This window comes from Bacillus rossius, chromosome 6 (genome assembly GCF_032445375.1).
Source record: "Bacillus rossius redtenbacheri isolate Brsri chromosome 6, Brsri_v3, whole genome shotgun sequence".
Classification (NCBI taxonomy): domain Eukaryota; kingdom Metazoa; phylum Arthropoda; class Insecta; order Phasmatodea; family Bacillidae; genus Bacillus; species Bacillus rossius.
The window spans coordinates 46,137,619-46,153,288 of NC_086334.1; the positions used below are offsets into that span (position 1 = coordinate 46,137,619).

Consider the following 15,670-nt stretch of genomic DNA (forward strand, 5'->3'; position numbering starts at 1 on the left):
AATTGCCCAAGCAGGGTGTTCAAAACAGACTGTCTTCAGGAGTTGTTAGAGTTCAGATGTGTGTCAAACGTTGTGCTACAAGCTGCCTGGTTATAATATTCTTTTCCGGGTTAAAAGATTGTGAACTTTTTGTTTTGTTTCATGCACACCTTTTTCTCTTGCACTTTTCTAGTGGGTGAGTATACATTTGCACCAAGTAGCACTGATGTGAAATATTTTTAAAAAGTAGCATTGCTTTTTATTAATGTGTAAGATTTTATATTTTTTTGTGCATTCTCCATATTTTTCAAGTGACAGATAATGTTATGAATTTAAAAAAAAAAATGAAATAAACTTATCTTTAAGTGCTATATAATAGGGTTGGTACAGGTATGGGAAACCATTTGAAGTCAGGGAAATCACAATATATTTCTGGAATTTCCTCTTGTGCTAACAAAAATTAAATTAAAAAAAAAAGCTTTCTTTGACGTAGGCTCCTCAAAAAATTGTAAAATGTTTATCACACAATTCAAATGATGTTCCCTTTTTTTTCTCTCTGAATTCTCAGGCTTTTTACTGTAAACACGTAGTTTGAGAAAAAAACAATGTATTTGCACATGTTTACTAGGGATGAGTCGGTCCTGGTTCTCGGTTCCGCCGGTACTCTGCAAATTAACCGGCACCGAGAACCGTAAATATAATGTTGGTACCGGTGCCAATGCTATGGAAAGCATAACAGCTAATACTTTCCCCGGAAAAATGCCTGTGGTATATTGCCGGCGACCAACGTGCCCTCGTCTTTCAACTTCACTTCAAGCCCCCTGTTACAAGTGAATGGTTAATAAGTCTTTGAAAATTGCAGGTGACACAGACAAAGGGCATTCTCCCCATCCCCCATCCCTCTGCTTAGCTCCCCCCCCCCCCCCACATGGAAAGATACCTCTGGCAGGAAGTGACCTAACGTAAACATAAGAGATTTTTTTGTGCCGAAATTCAGACCCTTTTATTTTTGTCTCTCTTTTCACTAGTAGACAGTGATTTCCAACTAAAAGCAGACCCTTAAAAAAACAACACAGGCACAATATGCTTTTAAACTGTAATGATTTAAAGTTGTCTTTCAGCACTCAAAACAAAAACTTCCTTTGTTCTGTCCACTTGCCCTACCTCTAAAAGCCTTCATGGTCACTTGACCTGTACTTTAATTGTCTCTCTCATTCCTCCAGTGCTGACTGGTCGAGATTTTTCATCACTTCCACCCCCTTCTTCTGTAGGATGTTTTTCCCATCAAATGCCCTTCTGAAACTCTGGTCTCTCCAGTCTTCAGCACTTCAACCCTAGTCAACTATGTACATTTTTCTCAGCCACAGATTTTCAAGCCAAACTATAATAATTCCATTATTCTGAAGATTATTTTGCAAGACAAAGGGTCATTTCATTATTTCATGATTATAACTATTAAATAAGAATTAAAAATAGCTTCCCTAAAAATATTTTTTGTAAATAAAATTATTTTGTTTGTATAATTTTTAATGTTATATTTATATAAATTAACATGTCACTTGGGTTTTTTTTATGTATGTCCTTTAACTAAAGAAATTTATTTTTTACTCAAGAATTCCTCCAATTTCACCCAAGATTTGATGCCTGTCACCCAATAATTTTAAAACTTGCTACTCAAGAAATTTATGGGTCCTACTTATATTCATAATACAACCAACATAATGTATTAATATACTCTTTAAACAGACCTCTGTTAACTTGAATGTTCCATCCCTTACCCATTATAAAACATACATTACTTGCTACTCCAGTATTATTTATTATTTATTTTTTATAAACTACTTAATCTCTTGTGAACAAATATTCAAATTTTTCTCAAGCATTTGTTTATTGGTGGCCTAAATTAAATACTGATCCAGCAAAATAAAAGCTGTTAGTTTGTATTACAAGATATTGCTACCCCACAGGATGGGTACAGTGCTGCTCCAGCATCTAGTGACATGAGAAGCAACTGTGCTGCCTAGGGGCTAAGTGACTTGTTTGTAGCCTAAATCAGCAGTTCCCGAAATGTGTTCCGTGGCAGGGTAACAGGGGTTCCGTGAGTCAGGACGAACGTCACATAAAGCAGGCACGATTATTGTCAAACAACTTTCTTTGAAGGAGTTGGTGTTCCGCCAAAAGAAAAGTCAATCATAGGGTTCGCTAGCCACAAAAATTGGGAATCGCTGCTCTAAATTATGGTACAGTAGGTCGCTGATGAGTTAATGTTAAACAAATACACCATTTATTAGGGTATACTGTATCTTTGCTGCTACTTAAAATTTTGTGGAGGTTAACATTAAACTGAGAACCGAGAACCGGGATCCAATTTTTAAGAACCGGAACCAAACCGAGAACTGGGAAATAAGTAGAACCGACACATCACTACTGTTTACATACAAGTTCAATAGCCTTTACTCAATAGTTTCTGGTGAATCTATGTCAATAGTTTGCAAACATGTATTTTGATATCAAACTGTGTTGATGGGCCTGTATCATCAATAATCCAACACTGAATTTATTTCCAATAATTCTAGAAATTACCGGCTTCTGCGGATTCATAGAGATAAAGTTATGAAGAGTTATCCAAAAATAGCAGAATAATTATATTACTTGCGATAAAATTTCAATTAAAAATGTTTGAAGGAGATTAGTGTTTTCAAGGAGATTTTATATGTGAATTCTGAAATGTTTTTATTTACTGGATGCGTAGATAGGGCATATGTCATATGTGTTAATATTAAACAATTAAACACAATATATGAAATGAAAAACTAAACAGCGTATGTTTTGATGCTGGTGGGGAAAAATTTGGCATTGGGTTTCATTATAAATTCAAAACTAAAACAATTTTGAGGAAAAACAACACAATGTGCTATGAAGTATGGTATGACTTAAAATCAAATCTGCAAGGGTGTCGGTATGAAGTGAGTGACTCGTGAAACTAGCTTTCAAAATTGATTAACCACAACTTGTGAAACTGCTGGCAACCTTAGGTATGCACAGAGTAAATAATTATAGTTTATATTATTTATATTTTAATTTCGATAACAAATTTTGTTATACTCATTATTCTATTAAGTGGTTCCTACTTAATTACTGTTGATTTTTCACTTATTTTGACATCAAATTTTTCAGTTGTATAGGTTAGGTTAGCTATAATAGGTACTTCATAACTAGGTAATTGTTTAAATGCATTCAAAGTATTAGCCTAACCAACTGTCTTCACTATTTTAAAATATTTTAAATATAGCCAACTTATTCCAACTGATTATTATATCACAACAATTTTAATACCTTCAGAAAAGCTAACCTAATTACTCAGATTGTTAAACTACTGGTATGCAATTTGAATGATTGGAGATTGTGTCAGGGAGTAAAAGAAAACTTAGAACTTTTGTTCAGAAAAGAGGCTTTCCTTCCGAATTACCATTAATTAATTTCAATAGGGTGAGTTCTAGAGTAAAAACATATTATATGTGCAGTTGAAGTCCATTGCTTGTGTTTTCTTATGAGAAAGGTTTTATAACGTCAATATTAATTTATTTTGGTATCCATATATTTTAAGAATACATACAACCTTTGATACATACAACCTTCTTTTCCTGCGGAAAAGGCGTCAGCATCAGATGGCGCTACAGGATTGTTCGTGTCTAAAAGGTCAGGGAAATTTGTCAGTTCAGGTCTGGAAAAACTGGAACAGTCAGGGAATTTTGTAATTCCAAACTTGTGGCAACCTATATAAGTACTATTCTTTTTAGTGTTCTTCAGTGTTAACAGTACTGTGAATATTTTGTAGCCTGTGGTAACCTGGCTAGAATTTAGTTATTTCATTAGGGAGGTATTTGTTTTTATATTTATCTACATCATTGCATGTTTGCGATTTGATTGCGTAATGGTTTTCAGATTCCAACGATTGAGCCACATCCATTGCCTCCCCCGTCTCCTTTCTTGGGCCTGCGCCCCATCCAGCTGCTGGAGATAAAGGCCAGGGGAAGGTTTGGGGCAGTGTGGAAAGCTCAGTACAAAACTGAAATGGTTGCTGTCAAGATTTTCCCCATACAGGTGAGACACTGTATTCTGAGGGAGTGCCCCCAAACACTTTCGATTGCGACATGAAGTAACATCTTTTACCGACTTGGTAACTAGAAGTGATTTCTGTGATAGTTATAAGTAGAAACCTGAATAAGTTATTTTTTTTAATATGTATGTTATTTTTCTCAAAAAATAGGTTTCAGTTTCCTTAGAAATAAGTTGTTTTTTCAGACTTCATGTGGCAACCATGGTTTTAAACGATAATCAAAACCATATTTTTTTGTGAGATGGATAGGACAAATTACTACCAGTAGCCAGTTTGCATCACTACTAACAAGTACGAAGCAATTCATAAATCACCTTTTTATTGCTTCGTATGGATTTCATGTTTTTACGTTATTAGACCTGTGCGAATATCCAAAATTTTGGATACGAATATGAAACATAACTATGAAACATAAACTATTCGTATTCGATTCAACCTCGAATACTAACACTTCGAAATAATGAACATTTGTTTGCTTACAAATACAGTAAGTCCTCGGTTTACGTCCGGGTTACGTTCCTGAAAACCGCGACGTAAATAGAAACGACGCAAAATGAGCCATGTTTCATGCCACCAGCCGGCCACGGCCCAAGGTCGGCCGGAAGCGCTGGCATACAACCGTGACAACGGGCAATTTTATCAGCAAATGACAAGCAAATGACAACCGACAGCATGGAAAACAAGTCCAACTAGTACTTCTCAGCTTTATAGAATGGTTATTTAATTGTACGAACTGTGGTAGGTGGCAGACCTAACACTTTACTAATCTCAACAGCCCTCTCGCCCGAATCGAAACGTCTCAAAACTTCCATTTTCGTGGCTAATGAAACATGTGTTCTGTTCTTATTTTTTGAAATTACGTTTGAAGATAAATTTAGTCGTTTGGAAGACATCTTATGAAGAAAACATCATAAATTGCAGTGAGTTGATACTGTAGGCCTACTACAAACGCATTTAATCACGATAAAGTTAACAACGGCACGTTTAAAACTCTGGCCAACTCAATGATATCATAGCGACTGAAGTGCCAAGGAGTTGGACGAAAAGGGGTAGGAGAAAATGCTGTGTCGTTGCGGGAAGTAGATAACACTTCTACGTGCAAGATACGTGGGTGGCCGAGCGGGCGGGCTGGTAGTATTGCATCACCGCGCGGAGAGCAGCGGAGAGCAGGAAGCGTCCCTCATGATGTATGATAAGATAAGGCGGTGAACGTGTAGCTTACGCTACATAGCATAAATTAACTACCGAAGGAAACAAAGAATTATAAACGAATTATGTACGGTGTTTTGGTTAAAATAAAGATTTACGGTCATTGTAAACGACGCTATTGTGAATCGGCGACAACTTAAATTGAAACATGAGTACTCAAACATTAGCGACGTTAATCCGAAACGACGTAAATCGGTACGACGTAAATAGAGGACTTACTGTACTTGACATAGTATATTTCATCAGTTTGTCATATACCAATGATTACTTGTGAGATTTAGTCATTTGAACTATATAAATACCCTTTTTTGATGTTTAATGGGACTTCATAATCAAAAACGTGAACCATAAGCAACATTTTAGACATGGAACAAGTGTAAAAAGTTTTTTTTCTTCAGCTACTATCTTCCTAAATAGTAATGGAAAAAATTGTGTAAACAATTCGAAACATTGCATGGTTGTCATTTCAAACTAGAAAATAAAATATTATGTGTATTCTTTCACTCACCAGAAGTAGGAAAAAAAAAGTCACCAACCATGGTCTACAAAAACCACAAAATACGGACACTCTAGTGAGATGAACATTGAAAGAAGTAATAGTTGTAGTTTCAACGGCGTATAAATCAATGGTAACAATCTATCTAACACCATGCGATAAAGAAGCAGCTTACTTGCTGTGTGTGTCTCTCTCTCTCTCTCTCTCTCTCTCTCTCTCTCTCTCTCTCTCTCTCTCTCTCTCTCTCTATATATATATATATATATATATATATATATATATATATATATATATATATATATAGACAAACACACTATATATATATGTGATGAAATGGACATTGTGACTCAAATGTATATAAAAAAATGTAAATAATGGTTTAAGATGCAAGATGAATTTAGCAAAAATTGTATTTATAATATTGCTGAACTGAAATACAATTTTCTTGACTGCAGTTAACAACGAAAACTTGTGAATAACTAGGGTTTAAATATGTAAATATTAGCTCATTAAATCACTTATTTGGGAATATAATTTTTTTTTTCACATTTTTCGTAAAATAGATTTCAATGGATTAAATCAGGGTGGCCAGCCAACCGGGAAATCGGGAAATACGGGAAATAGCCAGGATTTCTTAAAAAAACCAGGAATACCTGGAATCAACCAGGAATTTTTATTAGAACCGGGAATTTTTTTTATGAAGTAACGATCACAATAACATACGGCTGTTAAATGAGCACGTTCACCACCCGTCGAAGCACGACAGTGTGCTCGTGTGCTATATTTTGTGAAAGTTAATTTGTTCATATTGCATTTAAAAACTTTTGTAGTACGTAAGAAACCGTTAACAATTCAGACTTCCATACTTATTATGTTTCTGTATTCAAAAGCAACAGCATTTTGGCTGAAAATGTTGTAGGATGGTAGTAATTTCTCGCACGGCATGTTGGTAGCACTAGTTTTGTATGTATATTTGTTTTTACTTTGCGCTCATGTTGTTGCGTCACGGTATCACGGATACTTTTCTCGAGTTTTTTTTAAAGTTTAGTTGTGCGGGACGTTGTTTTGAATCTTTTAATCTAACATGTAATTGGCGCAGACTATCAAAATGTCAACGAGTTCGGTCACCACATACAATGACAAATGTACGGAAGAGTTTGAATGGGTGGAGAAAGATCCAAAGTGCGGGACGAACGCTATTTGCAATTTCTGTAATGTTAAAATTTATATCGGTAGCATGGATGGGAAAAACAGCATTAGCCAGCCACGCAAGAGGGGCAAAACACGTGCGTTTGGTGTCAAGTAATTTTTGTGACGTGAGATTATAAATTTTTTGTTGGTGGTAGGTTTTGTTTTAAGCAAGTTCATTGATTTAATTTTTAAGCCTATAGTTAAGTTGTCTATTGTTTAACGGCAATAAAACATCATATTGTGTGTGCTTTGTGTAACAAAAATGCAAATTGTATGCAAATATTGATAAAAACCACCCTTGAAAAAACCTGGAAAAAACCAGGAATTTTATTATCCCAGAAGAGTGGCCACCCTGTAAATGGTATTTTGCAGTATGCAAAAATTTTTGGGCTCAAAATGTAGGTAGAGTAGCAAGTTGTGGAAAATAAGGTGAATAGGAACTGAAATGAAGGGTTGGTTGTTTAAATTAAGTTAGCTTAGGTTAGCTGCACTATTAAAAGAGTTATTTCATTATTTAACTATTTTAATTAACATTTTTCATATAATTATTGTAGCTGTCTTAACTTAGCCAACTTTTCACGTGAGTAATATTTATCTAATTTTCCGAAGTTGTTTAATGACGTGAAATAATGTCTTTAGCTGGATTATAATTCTAATTCTAATCCTTACTATTCAAATTCAATATTTATATTTGCGAATAATTTGATAATTTATATTTGATTCAAACCAAAAAACTGATATTCACACAGGTCTAGTCACGATTGAAATTCCATGATTGTCGGATCTTATTAAAACAATAGTGTTTAGATAGGTTTTTAAACTAATTTCAATAATTGTCAACTAATATTGTTACACATACTTAGTGTATTTTGTATTGAAGGTTTCATTAGAAAATAGTTTTTGCTTATTTGAGCATGACTAACAAAGAGTCTCAAAATGTCTTAGCTAGCCAATTTCTTCAACCTTAATGTGAATGCATACTTAACTAATTAATTAGAAATTACATCAGTGTTCTATAAATATTACAGAACCAATTACTCAAAAATTTGAAGAATGTTTTAACATAATAACAAATTTTTTTTTTCAAGCACAAGAGGCTATCTTAAAAAAAATAGTAGTACAACCAATGTGTCAAAATCATTGAGTTTCCAAAGATGGTGGTAAAATGATAAAATCAAAATAGCCATAGTTTTTAAAAATAATTTTATGCTAAAAATAAAGTAAATTAATTGATTACAATACATTTTTAACATTTATGCGTAACAAAGAAGCAATTTAACAAAATTTCTTGAAAATGTGTCAAAAGCATGTTAAATAGCTGTTTCAACTTTTTTCATGTCTCTTGATATAAGTGCAATTTAAGAATTTGTTGCACTAAATGCATAGAACTAAGGAATGGTTAAAAGCTCTATATATAATTATACAGTAACTCCCTAGGTATGTAAATTTTCAAGGTACTCAGAAAATTTGACTTATTAACAGGTAAATTTTATTAAAAGGATAAAATTGTATATATTTGTTGGTCCAATGCTAATTTTCTAAATTATATAATTCAGGAATTTTTTAAAGTGGTATTTTCTTAAATGGGTTTTACTTAATTTACTTTTTCATTCTTTGAAACTATGATTAATAGGTAGCTGTAAGTTACTATGTGTGTGTTAGATTTGATTGGAAAAAAAGGATCTTTATTACAATCCATAAATTTGTGTGCTGCATTTTTACAGATGTTATTTTTGACACCTATTGTGTGTTGTGTTGTTGGCCAGGACAAACAGTCGTGGGTGACAGAGCAGGAGATATTCAAGTTGCCACAGATGGACCACGCCAACATTCTCCGCTTCATCGGCGTGGAGAAGCGCGGCGACAACCTGCAGGCAGAGTTCTGGCTCATTACCGCCTTCCACGAGACGGGCTCTCTGTGCGACTACCTCAAGGCCAACACTGTGACGTGGTTGGAGATATGCCGCATCGCGGAGTCCATGACCAGGTGAGAACAAGTTGTGCACGTCATGCGTGGCTCACAATCTATACTTTCTTTATTCTCTTTCTTCCTTAACAATTTTAGGAGTGGGGTCACGTTTAATATATGGATTTTTTTTCAATAATTGTTTTTAATGTTTTTTGATTTTTTTATAGTATGCCATTTTGGGGGTGGTTTTCAAGCCCAGCCAAAGGTATCAGATTTATGGAGCGCTAGCACAAACTGGACTCATGTTCTGTAGGACCAGGATCTGGGTTAGAATGTTGGCCAGTAGGCCTGTATGAATATTAGCTTTTTAGTCAGACTTTAAATACGAATACCATATTCTTGAATATGAATATTGCGTTTGCATGATAAGAATGAAATTAATTAGTATCCCTTCCTGTCACATTGCAACAAAAACTAGGAACAGGTCATTTATGCAAAACAAAGAAATACAGTCAAACCTCTATCTATCGTTTTTCAGGGGACCAACAAAAAAATTCAGTAGATGCGGACATTCAATAGATGTGGACTTCACTCTAAGAATTTTTAAAAAAATAATATTTCAACCCAAAATTATTGTCAGAAATATATCAGTTACTTGTCATTAAAGTTAAATCAGTTGAAAAATAAATAAAAATGGAAGTATTTTACTTAATTCAATTTACACTTGCAAAAAAAAAACATACACACAATAAATCTACTTGGAAATTAAAGTATTTTTCAATATCCTGAAGTCTGAAATATGTTTACTCATGTCATCAAATGTAGAGCTGTACTGAAGAAGCCGATTTTGCCAATATTTAGTTGAATCTGCATTTCTGCCAACTTCCGATACGCTTGTTAATTTTCGGCCGAAATTACTGAAAAACGAGAGAGACTGCCATAACCTAAAAATCCACGAGTACCCTTTTCACTTTTCGTGGTAGTACTGCATTCTTTCAGATCACATTAATTCTTCGCAACATGTGCCAAACGTACGTATAAAAATTTAACATCCTTTTTTTCAATAATGTTCTTTAATTTTAATATGTCATAAATAAATACATTACTGTCATGGTAAATATACATCTCGGTTGTTACGGTAACTGTAGTGCAAATGTGGTAGCTATCGTGCTTCTGTAGTAATGGTATCGACAAAGAATCTTTAGTTCTTTTTATGGTAATTATCTTAGGTTAACAATTGGGTTTGTACTGTAATTATGGTACATCATCCATATTTCTTCGTAAGTTGTTGTTCATTTGTCTTTTCTTCATATTTACGTGCTCCATTACTTGGCTGCAGATTTAAGGTGATTTTTACTACTGTATACTATCGTTACTGTTTTTATAACGGTTTATTTCTAAGAAATGGTTATTTCTGTAAAATCTTTATGGTTAAACGATCATCTATTATAATTTATAGTGACGGGACCACATATTTTGTACGATCAATGCGGACAAAACGATAATTCGAACATCAGTACAAGCGGACTGTTTTAACCTTAGTTGTATGGCAATTTTGCCGGGACCGTAGAAAGTATACGATAAACACGGACAATCGATATATGCGAGTTCGATAGATAGAGGTTTGACTGTATCTCGAAATCCAACATATACCACCGAAAATGTGAAATTTTTTAGACACTGCTTTATTCTGAAATAGTGATGAAATGAGTTCATTTTTAGATTTCAAACCATAGTTATCCACTTGTTTCTATTAATCTTGGCCAGATAAACTGCATTATTAACTCTGCAATAATATGAACACATTTATGGCTAACCTCTTGCAACTGGAATATTTATTTAAACGTGTTTATTTTGTTGAGTCAGTACAACTTTTTCGTTGTCGATAATTCAGCAGGTTAGCTATTGCTGTGCTGGATTGTGGTTCATAATTTTATTTTGATTCTCAATGTACACACTATTGCAACTGTGTTAACTTTTTTTAATGTTCACAGCTAGAGTTACTATATTTTCTGTTGTAATCTGTTGTAATTTTTTCCCATGGTTTGTACACATGATGAAACAAATACAAATAACCGGCAGTTTTCAAAATTTAATATTTTTAAGGTAGTCAATGTTTTTAATGGTCATGCAATATTTTCCACTACCGTTTCGCGAGACAGTATTGAAATTACTTTGATTACTTGTGTGTTTAAAAATAGTATTAACTTTAGAGGCTTGAACAATCTATAATTTGGAATTTTTTCTATGAGTTAAAAAAAAAAAATTAAGCAGTTTGCAGCCATTGCAAAAATATGCCTAAAGAGTCCTATTCATATATTCAAATTTTTGAATACAAATAGTTCATAATTCATAACCAATTCAACTTTGAGTAGTAACATTTGAAATGATAAATATTCAGTTGGTTACAAATGTTTGACATAGCATACCTTGTGATTTTATCGAGTACCAACGATTACTGTTGAGGTTAAATCATTTTTGCGATATAAATACGTAGTTTAGATTCTTTGATGGGACCACTTAATCAAAAATGAACAATACTCAGTGTTTTAAAAATGCAAAAAAGTATTTAAAGTTATTTATTACTCTTGCGTAAAACAGTAAAATCAGAATTAACTGTGGGAACTATTCAAAACTAGGACTATTTGTGATATTAAAACTTTAAACCAAAATATTATTTGTATTCGTTTCTTCACACATACCAGTTTTGGGAAAATATAAATAAACGTCAAAAACCCTTGATTACAACACAAAACACGAACACTTTGTGATTTGCCATTAGAAGCAGTGAACGTGAAGTTGCAGTGATGTATGAATCAACAATCGTAGTAGATCTACTGCAATGTTTAACACAAGCAGCTTATTTGCTGCATGTATCTATGATGAAGCAGACGTTATGACTCAAAAACGAAATAAACAAACGTAAATATTTCGATTCCAGAGGAAATTAGCAAAAAATGTGATAGTAATGTTGGTGAACTAAACATTTTACCTGTCTGTCGTTAAAAACAGGAATGCATGAATAACTATGGTTTGTACATATGTATGTCAACTCATTTAATCTCTATTTTGCAAATAAAACACTAAAAAAAACTTTCCACTTTTTTTGTGAAATGGATTGGATTTCATGGTATTTTGTGGTTCGTGTAGCTTGATCTGGGAAATATGAGGAGTAAAAACTGAAGTGAAAAAAAAGCTAGGTTAGCTGCTGCATAAAAGCACTTCCCCTCAACATTCAAAAATTTAATTAATTTACACTAACATCTAGTTTATATTCCAATTGCTTTTGATTATAAACTATATACGTAATCCTGTTACTGTTATATTATTTTTTGTTGGAGATCTCAATGTCGTAGTGGATAATAAACGGTTCTTTCATAATCATGTAGAATCTCAATGTAATAGATAATTTGCTTTGATTAAATATATTACTTTCAATGTCTCTAATTTAGATTCTATTATTAGTTAATTTTTAGTTCTCGTTAGATCTAACTTGAATATGCCTTTGTTATTTGGAATAATATCACAAACTATATGATGGATTGATAGTGATAAATTAGACAGACTGCAATATAAATTGATCAAAATTATAGATCAAAATAAAATTATGTTTATTCTATTCTAGGATCTCTATCTTTAAGAAGAGAGCAACTATTAGATGCCATATTTATTTATAATTACTATTTCAATAAAATTAATTGTAATTATCTTCTTGAGAAAACTGAGATTAACTACCTACCTTTAATTGTCGACAGACACATTTACTTTACTTTACCTTAAGCAAAACGAATGGCATTTTTTTATAGAATTGTTACAAATTTGAACAAAAATGGCAGTTATTTTTCTCTATCTAGTAACAAATTAAATATAAAAAAATTCTTTTACTTCAAATTTAATATAAATTTGTGTTAGTTCAATTATTAATTTTTTTCCAATCTATTATTCGTGTCTACCTCACTTGTTATTTATAACTGTTTCTATCAACCATTTCCTTTTATACTTTTAAATTTTTTACTGTTTGAATATTTAGTTTTTGGGATGTTTTGTTTATTGTTGTGGTCTGGTATTGTCCTAGTCTTATCTTTTAAATGTTATTTGTTTGTTTGTACCTAATTTTTTCGTATCGTGCTTACCACCTAAGTTCTAATACTGTAGGTTGGCATGAAAAAAATTGTTATAAATAAATAAATTTTATGTTTAATTAAATTAACTGACTTAACCTGACCTACTTTCCACTTAAGTATTATTTGTCTAATTTCCCAGAAGCCACTACAATGCATATTTACCTTTTTATTTTCTTACATATTGGTTATGTGATGTGAAAATAATTTTAGAGGATGTTCCAACTACATCATTCTTAATTTTCATTTTATCATTCTTCATTTTAATTTGATATTGGTATTTGAAAATAATTTGCTATTCATTATTAATTTGTACAACTGATATTCTTACAGGCCTACTAAAAATTTGAAAGAATTTTTGTTTGTAATTTTTTTTTTAGAATCAATAACAATTAACATGAGATATTTATGGCCAGTGCATGAAACTACGTATGTACAAGTATTTGTGAAAAAATGATTTTAAACTATCATAGAAAATAATTTTAATTTTTTTATCTTTACTATTGTTATTCAGATTTAATTTTAACTGAAAAATTGTGTTCAATCAGGCCTAATTCATCCAGTTTTTAAAAAATTGGTGTTCAATCAGGCCTAATTCATCCAGTCTTAATCAGAAAATAATTTTTTAATGCAGTTGTTTGTTAGTGTTCAGTCGACTGTATTGATTGGCTGTGACTGTGTTCAGGGGTCTGATGCACCTTCACGACGAGGTGCCTGCCAACAAGGCCGTTGGTTTCAAGCCAGCCGTCGCTCACCGGGACTTCAAGTCCAAGAATGTTCTCCTGAAGAGCGACCTGACGGCTTGCATCGCGGATTTTGGCCTGGCACTCATCTTCCAGCCGGGGAAGCCGTGCGGCGACACCCACGGCCAGGTGAGTTTGCCCGTGGCGTGACTAACAGTGCTTCGGGGGCAGTGCAACATTTTTCCCGTGCTAGAGTACTGAGTGTGTGCTATTTGCGCCACTGACCCTCGTGTTTGCTGGTATCTGCATGATGGAGACGTCTTGCATCTGTCACATGGACGAATATTCCTTTGTTTCGGTAATAGCATTGAATATATATAATGTATAGAAGTCACGAGCCCAGATTAAATTTTCTGTCCGGTTTCGCAGAAGAATTGTAGTAGTAGGAAGCTCCGTCGCAGCGATCGCTTTAATCGCTGGGTATCGACAGCATACGCCCCTAGCGGTCTTAGGGCGTACTAGGTTAACCAGCCAAGTCAATCCACCTCCCTTCACCATTCCAAATACGGGAAGCTGGTATCAGCATCGCTCGGCGACCTTGACGATAAGTATTCCTTACCACTGCCTTTGAGAGCCACGAAACCCCGGGAGAAGAAACAAGAAATTCACTGGGATCACTGTATGGAGGGATTGTGTACCCTAGTAACGTGAAAATAAGCTCCTAAGAACTTTGTATCAGTCCTAGTCAGTGTTGAGTTTAAAATATGATTTAATATAAAAGTAAAACACCTATTTATTTTAACTAGGGATGGGGCGACCGAATCCAATATCCGCAGAATCCGCCGAATCCTAGGGATTCGAAGATTCGGCGGGTCTGATATAGGATTCGTCAAAGGATTCAGTTTTTTACTATTTACGAAAAAAAAAACAGTAAAACTCACTTACGAGGTCCCGCATGGTAGGTTTTTCCGTATAAAGCGTTTAAATTGCCCGAGGTCTCATCATTTACGCCATTAAATGTGTGATATAAAGTCCGTTAAAATTTTTTCTGAAACTTTCTGTCTCAAATTATGGCGTACGTAAAACGTAAATATGAAGAAAAGACAAATGAACAACAACATACGAAGAAATATGGATGATGTACCATAAATAAAGTACAAACCCAATAGATATTTTAAGATAATTACCATAATAAGAACTAAAGATTCTTTGTAGAATACCATAATTACTACAGAAGCATGATGGCTACCATATTTGCACTATATTTACCGTAACAACCGAGATGTATATTTACCGTGATAGTAATGTATTATTTATTTATGACATATTAAATTAAAGAACATTGTTGGGAAAAAAAAGGATGTTAAACTTTGATATGTATGGTTGGCACATTTTGCTAAGAAATAATGTGATGTGAAAGAATGCAGTACTACTACGAAAAGTGAAAATGGTACTCGTGGATTTTTAGGTTATGTCAGTCTCTTTCGTTTTTCAGTAATATCGGCCGAAAATTAACAATCGTACTGTATCGGAAGTCGGCAGAAATGCCGATTCAACTAAATATTGGCAAAATCGGCTTCTTCAATACAGCTCTACATTTAATGACATGAGTAAACATATTTCAGATTTCAGGATATTGAAAAAGACTTTAATTTCCATGTAGGTTTATGTGTGTATGTTTTTTGCAAGTGTAAATTGAATGAAGTAAAATGCTTTTATTTTTATTACTTTCAATTGATTAAACTTTAATGACCAGTTACAGATATTTATGACACTAATTTTGAGGTTAAGCAATTTTACTAAAGCATTCCAGCCAAGCAGGTTGCCAGCGAGAGACGCTTCTCTTCTTCTGGAAACACTATCGCCAATCGTAGAGCTAATTTAACTCCTGAACGTGCAGAACAAATTATTGTTCTGCATGATAGATTAAAGAACAGAATTTAATACTCTGTGACAATCTCT

At 33.5% G+C, this 15,670-nt stretch overlaps 1 protein-coding gene across 3 annotated transcripts in view; it reads left to right on the plus strand.

The window, feature by feature from the left end:
• Positions 1-15,670, plus strand: part of LOC134533135 (activin receptor type-2B) — a 76,001-nt gene that overhangs the window by 22,779 nt on the left and 37,552 nt on the right. For all 3 annotated transcript variants that reach the window (XM_063370423.1, XM_063370424.1, XM_063370425.1), the window contains exons 5-7: positions 3,925-4,083; positions 8,762-8,982; positions 13,711-13,897. In XM_063370423.1, coding sequence (XP_063226493.1) covers positions 3,925-4,083; positions 8,762-8,982; positions 13,711-13,897 — 567 coding nt within the window. The remainder of the gene's footprint in view (positions 1-3,924; positions 4,084-8,761; positions 8,983-13,710; positions 13,898-15,670) is intronic.